At 46.7% G+C, this 7,355-nt stretch overlaps 1 protein-coding gene across 1 annotated transcript in view; it reads left to right on the top strand.

The window, feature by feature from the left end:
- The first annotated feature begins 2,045 nt into the window (after window positions 1–2,045).
- Window positions 2,046–7,355, top strand: part of LOC147460759 (uncharacterized) — a 165,902-nt gene continuing 160,592 nt past the window's right edge. Inside the window, exon 1 of the mRNA XM_086508464.1 lies at window positions 2,046–2,303. Coding sequence (XP_086364590.1) covers window positions 2,154–2,303 — 150 coding nt within the window. The 5' untranslated portion in view covers window positions 2,046–2,153. The remainder of the gene's footprint in view (window positions 2,304–7,355) is intronic.

The raw sequence follows: 7,355 nt of genomic DNA, 5'->3' as shown, positions 1-7,355 counted from the left end.
TCTATGTTGTCCACGATCAACTTATCTCAAGAATTTGACAGAAAGCATTGGGAAGCAGTGAAGCACATCTTGAGATACGTCAAGGGCTCAACTGGCAAGTGCTTACACTTTGGGAACAGTGATGTATCCATAGTTGGATACACTGATTCGAATTATGCGGGTTGTGTGGACACTAGGCGATCCACATCTGGCTACGTTTTCTTGTTCGCTGGAGTGGCAATTTCTTGGAGATTATTTATCCAGAATTGCACTTCGTCTCCCATCATTGAGGCAAATTATGTTACAGTTTCTAGTTTCAATAAGGAAGCTGTGTGGTTATCTCGTCTAGTGGGAGATTTTGGTATACACGAGACTCCAGTGCTACACTGTGACAATCAGAGTGCGATTGCATTAGCTAACAACCCCGTGTTTCACTCCATAGAGGTCAGGTATCATGTGGTACGGGATATTTTGGTTGGCAAACGCATTGAGTTATTCAAAGTTCACACGGATGAAAACCCAGTGGATGCTCTAACAAAGAGCCTAGCGGTTCGCACATTGCATAGGGTGAAGCTACAGCCATGCTTCACGGCTTTGTATATTTGTACATAGTAGCTCCTACATTCTTTAGCAACTTGGGCCACATTGGCATTCAAATGGGAGATTTTTGGATTTCAGACCGGTGGCTGGGTTGTGGCCAGCGGGCGCCCGCCCACTTACTCATTTTATTTGCTCATAAGCAAATAAGGAGGAGAGAGTAATGAACTCTCTCATGCTCCACCAAACACGAGTCTGCTCATCTTCTCCTTACCCTTCTCTCCATCCCTTCTCTTGTCCACCGTACAACTTTCACATTGTGCTCGATCATGATGGTCTTTAAGTGCCTCTCTACATCGGACATGTTTGTAGTAATCACACATCTAGAGACTCTTTATCCAGGTCCATTCTTTGATGCCACGATCTTGAATGAGAAGCGTTAGTTGCATTACTACACCCACAAGCATTTATATACTCTATGATGTATATGGTAGATATACCATGCTTCCTAACATCAATGCACCATTTGGACTTGATTGAATTTAGGGTTTTATTAAACCCTAATCCAATGCATATGGTATATATACCATGCTTCCTAACATCAATGCACCATTTGGACTTGATTGAATTTAGGGTTTTATTAAATACCAAGGGTTTTATTAAACCCTTGGTGTTTTGATTCTTCAACAATGTGGACAACTTTAACAATATCCTCCCAATCTTCAACACATGGAACTCTCGTTGTTGGCAAATCTCTCAAATATAAACAAAGCCTTTCATTCTCATCATCACATCCAACATGAAGTTCATCCTTCATCTTGCGCCACTTCTTCAAATCCAACATGTCTCTAGAGTCATAGGTTTTAAGAGTCTCCAGTGTTGTGGAGATGCCACTTTGAAGCACTCTTATCATGTAATTATATGCCTCTCTATCAAAGAAAAAATATGTTTTGGACATATAGAGATTTGGATCAGGAAATACCTTAACCATTTGATCATCAAGAGGTCTGTTTTCTCCAAGAACGTCATGGAGTACCTCGAAGTCGTCATCAATACTTTCACCACTCGCATTGCATGAATCCTCATCAAAGACTCGTCAACCATATGATCACCTTCCACGTTTTCTTAATCCCAATCCATCATTTGGTTGTGAATGAGGGTGGTTGGATGAGAAAGCACACTTTATTGTATGCGTGGGTGTGAATGTGTGTATGTGTGTGTGAGAGAGAAAGAGAGGCAAAGAGAGAGAAAGTTTTCTCTTGCGTGTGTCGAGATTACACACAATATGCCAAGATTACATACAATGTTGAATAGATAATTATTTTGATGTGGACCACCTCTTAGTCTCTTTAAAGTAGGAAGAGGGAATGATGCGCATACCAAGCGCATCATAAATGAAAGAATCAACTTTTATCGTGATTTTAATGCACAAAGAAAAAGCGTCGTACCACGTCGTCAAAAGCTAAGATGTGTCAAGATTACTATTCCATGGCGCCAAAAAAAATCGAGGTACTTTTCACTTCCACCCTAGATCCCTTCGCTATGACCCCGTGTCAACTAGCTCGTGCTGACCAAAAACAATGTGCCTGCATGGGCCAAATTACCGTTACACAACGTGAGCACGAGACGAATGAGAGATGGTGCAACTCTGCCTGCTTAACGGGGAAGACGATCATAGTCCTTGGGAGCACCTTCAGCCCCCTCTCAGAAGAAGAGCTGTGGAGCCTTCCTTGCCCCCTCCTGCTGCTCGCGTTCTCCCCTACACTGTTGTCTTCTCCTCCGGCCAGGTGCGTAAAGGTGTCACAGAGAGAGAGAGAGAGAGAGAGAGAGAGAGAGAGAGAGAGAGTCGATGAAGGAAAATGCATACCCATGGATATATCATTGTTCCAAGGTAGCGGGAGAAGAAGGAGATCCATATCTACGCATAAGGCCTCTGCATAAAAATGCGTGTGTTTCATCACATTTCAAAGGGTCAGCTACGATTACCAGCTGAGAGTAATCTGTTCTGAGCACAATGGGGATCCTTCCACCCCGCCTCGATCTCGCTAAACCCTGATAGCTCTGATCAGCTCTTACCAGCTTCCCACATCCCTCATCAAAGGAAAACGTGCCTTAAATTTTTGGCATGAGGATGAGTGCTGTATATTACTGCAAAGGAAGGTGTTGTTAGACAATGCACTACATCATGTGCAAACCACTTTTAAACGCCAAATGCAACACGTAAACAACTTAATGGAGAGAGAATTCGACACAGGAGGCTAGAACACCTCTAGAGACTTTGGGACCCTCAATCACCATATGCCTATAGGTTTTGTTATAGGTGTGCAATGGCCCTTCTTTGAAAAGCAGCTACTGTGAGAAGACTTGTTCTCCTTAGGCTTTCCTTTGTTGTGCTTCATCTCCTGTGCGAGAGCAATCGCTACCGCCTTGTTGAGATCTATTGGATCAAGTACTTCGACATCATACTTGATATACTCGTTCAATCCATAAAGGGATGCCTCTTTGCTCTCATCATCCGATTTGCGTAATTGGGTGCTGAGGTGAACTACCAACATCTTTGACCGGCTCGGGCTTCGAGGTGAGTACTTGTAAGATCAACTCTTGCATGCATTGGTCTCTCTGCGCCTCACGCTCTAACTCGAAGGCTGCTCGTCTTTCTTCGGCCGCCAAGCGCGCTTGTTCACGCTCCAAGGCTACCCTTCTTTCTTTGGCCGCCAAACGCGCTTGCTCGAGCTCACGCTCCAGGGCTAACCGTCTTTCTTCGCACTCACGATCCAATTCTGTCTTTCTTTCCTCTGCCGCCAAGCACGCTTGCTCACGCTCGCGTCCAAGGTGGCGCGTTGCGCCTCTTGTTGTAGCATCATGTCCATCATCGTCTTGACTAAAGCCTCCATAGGATTTGGTGCAACCCTTGGCATAGATGGGGAAGGGGGAGGTCGGAAAAACCTCCTGGGGGGGGGGGGGGGGGGAATTCTTCTTTGCCACCTCCATGCTCATCACCTCTATGCAAAGTATCCATTCCACTTCGGGTGATGATCATACACTGAGATCTTGGGTACTTAAGTTCACGAGAAACTTGGGTTCTTGTGGTTCTTGAGTTCTTGAGGTGCTTGAGTTCTTGAGGTTCTTGAGGTCTTCCTGTAGCTTGCAATCTGTGTTAGAGAAGGCTTTTCTCTTTCCCGAGCTCTCCTCTTCCCTGTGGGCGCATCCCTTGGCGGCTTTGCGCTCACACCAAGGTTTTTTTTTCCCACCTCACGTCGATTGGCCGGCCGCTAAGTGCACAGTCCTCTCTCAATGAGTGAAAAGAGGAACAAGGGGAGGCCGGACAAGCCCTTCTTTCTTGGGTTACCTGTCACTCTTTAAAAACACGATTAGGAATCGACACGCCCAAGTGGACTTGGGTTACGTGCGACCGCAACAAGCAAAAAAATTTATGCGGTTCTTTCCTTGAGTGATACAGAACACTGCCAAAGCTTTGATACCAATGTAAGGTGTAGCGGAAGTGAATGTGGAACTTTGCTAAAGATGAGTGCTCTGAACTGTGCTCAAGGGTTCCTTTTAATTACGGAAGGGAGAGCCTTTCGTTCCTTTAGTGAGAGAGTGCAAATGATCACAAACAAAGTGAATGACACTGTGAATGAAGATGCTGAGACTGAGAGAGAGAGAGAGAAGAATACGACACCAGAATGTTGTGAAACCCTCCTCCAAGGGCCCCACTCTCTATGGCGAGAGAGGTCTATGCTATTGATTGCACAAATCTGGTACAATGGTCGAGATGCAACGGACTTGCCAACGATGTCGACGACAATGAAGACAACGACGAGACGGGCTGAAATCTGAAAACACTAGGGGCTAAAATCTGCAAATCTGCTAACTGCTGAATTCTGACTCTATGTCGGCGAGGACGGCGATGGCGACGACGATGTACTGAAAACGCAGATGCTGAAATCTACGGACAGCGGGCTGAAACTGAAAACGTTGGCGGATCTGCTGCGAGAAGGTGAGATCTGCGAGGTTTGGGGCTGCTATTGCGGAGTCTAAGTGCTGAAAATAGAAAACGCTGATGCTAGGGCTGATTTTGTCGCCAGGAATCTGCAAATGCTGATGTTGATCTGCAAGTTGCGAATACGCCAGGCTGATCTTGTATCTGCACAAACGCTAGACACTTCGCTGCAAAAACGCTAAGGCTGATCTATTGCAGAAAACGTTGGGCTGAAACTGGTGATGAAAACGCCAGATGTCTTGATGGCTGAAAAACGCTAGGTAATCCTGCCGGTCTTGCTTAGAAGGTGCATTGCCAAATGCTTGATCTTTGCTGCCTCTTCTGCCAGAAAGTGCTAGCGCTAGGTTACTTTTATACAACTTAGCAAAACTACCCTACCCAGTTTCCCAACAAAGTCACTTATTAATAATAAGTGAAAAATGGCTAAAATAGGGAAAATGGGTTCTGTGCACTGTAAAATGCTCATGATGCTACTGACTATAATGCTGATGATCATGTTGTGTGCAACCAGAGGGTATGCAACTACGCTAAGTGCCTGGACATGCACGACCTGCGTACATACTCACAAAGGTGCCAGAACACTTTCTAAGCTGACCTGAACCCTGGACCTGAAGTAGCTTGTCCACATGCACATAGGGTTAGGTGTGCACGTGACAAAATTGATGATCAGCTTTCGGCTTTGGAAAGTGCATTGACTAGTACTCAGTTAGTTTCCTTGGTACTTACTAAGTTGCCTGAGGAGTACGAAATGTTGGCAAGGACATAACACCATAGTAACAGGGAACGGGCAGAATGGGCCCCTCTTGTTCCCAGAACGCGTTCCCAAAGGGTTCGGGCATTCGGAACGGAAACGTAGGCGGAACGGAACGTTCATCGGAACGGTCACCGGAATGGCAGCCGGAACGCGCGGAACGGGCGGAACGGGAGCGGAACAGGCTAGCGGAATGGTCGGTTCAAAAAAACTGTCCGTTGGACAGAATTCAAAAACTTTTCGGTTGGATTTTTTGAACGCCTTGCATGGTTTTGGGGGGAGATGGAAGAGAGGGGTTCTTCTCCTCTCGTATATAAGCCAAGGCCCTCAAGGCAATGAAGCGTAAGCCATATCTATTATCCCCCTCAACTTTCCTCTCTCAGGAGTCAATGACCAAGGCAAGGCAAGGCAAGGCAAGGCACTCTCTCTCCCTCCCTTGGGCCTCAAGGCTTTAAGCCTCAAGGCTCAAGCTCGACACTTGCAAGTTGCCGCTCCACTTCTCCCTCAAGCTCCACCTCTCCATCTCTCCATCTCTCTCGACTCTCGAGTCTCGAGTCATGATTCACTCATTCATCACCTCTCTGCCTCTCCCTTGGGCCTCAAGGCTCAAGCTTGAGAGTCAAGACTCCACCTCTCCATCACTATCCACCGTGCCATCATTCCCTCTCTCTCTCTCTCTCTCTCTCTCTCTCTCTCTCAAGATTCCTTCCTCTCTCAAGTCTCATCACTTATGGCGCAAGCTTCCGCATCAAGTGAACGTGATCCCTTGGGTGCCAAGAAGAAGAAGGACGAAGCATCATGGTGGGATGAAGTGCATTCCCGAGCGTTGGGAAAGTCCAGTGGTGCACGAGCATGGAAGTGCAAACTATGCGTCTTCAAACGGCAATCCGGCACAACCAAAGTCCGTGCTCACCTCCTTAAGTTAGAGAGACAACAAGTAGCAATATGCAAGGCCGTCAACGAGCAACGGTTGAAGGAATTTGAAGCCAGGGATGCCGCCATCAAAGCCAACAAAGAAGAGAAAGAAGCGGCAAGGCCTAAGCGTCCCGCAATCGACCCCAACAACTTGGTTTTTCCCTCTTCTACACCTTCTTCATCGGTTGGTGGTGATAGCAATGCGGCAACGATGGAGACAGCGGCGACATCATTTTGATTGGCATTTTCAATGCCTAATACTACTCCGGTCTCCACTCCCAAATCTCACCAACGCACCCTACATACCACTTGGGATCCAAAAAGGAAGGAGGATGTGGATGCAAGCGTTGCTTGCTTTTTCTATCACGATCACATCCCCTTCATAAAGACTCGGTAAGATTTACTATCATTTTCAATTTTTCATACAATCAATTATCTCGATTCTCATTCTTATCTAAATAGTAAATACTAATACCTCTTGTGTGCAATGTCTAGGTCGGAGTACTTCAAGACCATGTGCACGAGGATTGGAGAGTATGGGGCATGCTACGTGCCACCCTCTTGCGAGGCACTCCATACTACTCTACTCGATAGAGAGAAGGCCGTTGTGGAGATGGCGACCCTCAACATGAAGAGGCAATGGATGAAGTATGGCGTGACCCTCATTGCGGATGGATGAAGCGACATTAGGAGGAGGTCCATCCATGGCATTGTTGCCTATTCCAAAGGGGAGATGTATTTTGCCCACTCCCATTATGCCACGGAGACAGGAAAATCAGCAGATGTCCTTGCAGGTGAGTGGGCCTATGCCATAGAGACCATTGGGTTGAACCTTGTGATAGGTCTGGTCACCGATGGGGAGGCATCAAACAGGGTAGCCGGAGCTATTTTGGAAGGCACTTATCCTCGCATCACAGTGTCTTTTTGCATGGCACATTGCCTTAACGACCTCTTGAAGGATTTCGGCAAACTACCTCGGATAGAGCCTCTCATTGCATCCACGTCCAAGGTGGTTGCTTTCATCAACAACCACAACATACTTCGAGCCGAGTTCTTGAAGCGGTTGGGGGGCAAAGTGCTTCTAAAGTACTGTGAGACCCGCTTCACCTACAACTATCTAATGGTGAGCCGCTTTGTAGAGTGTCAAAGTGCAGTGCGGCAGCTCTTCAT

Source organism: Adiantum capillus-veneris, chromosome 3, assembly GCF_014529385.1.
Source record: "Adiantum capillus-veneris isolate H3 chromosome 3, ASM1452938v2, whole genome shotgun sequence".
NCBI lineage: Eukaryota > Viridiplantae > Streptophyta > Polypodiopsida > Polypodiales > Pteridaceae > Adiantum > Adiantum capillus-veneris.
Note: the sequence above shows the minus strand (reverse complement) of the source record. Positions and strands in the feature narration are given on the sequence as shown.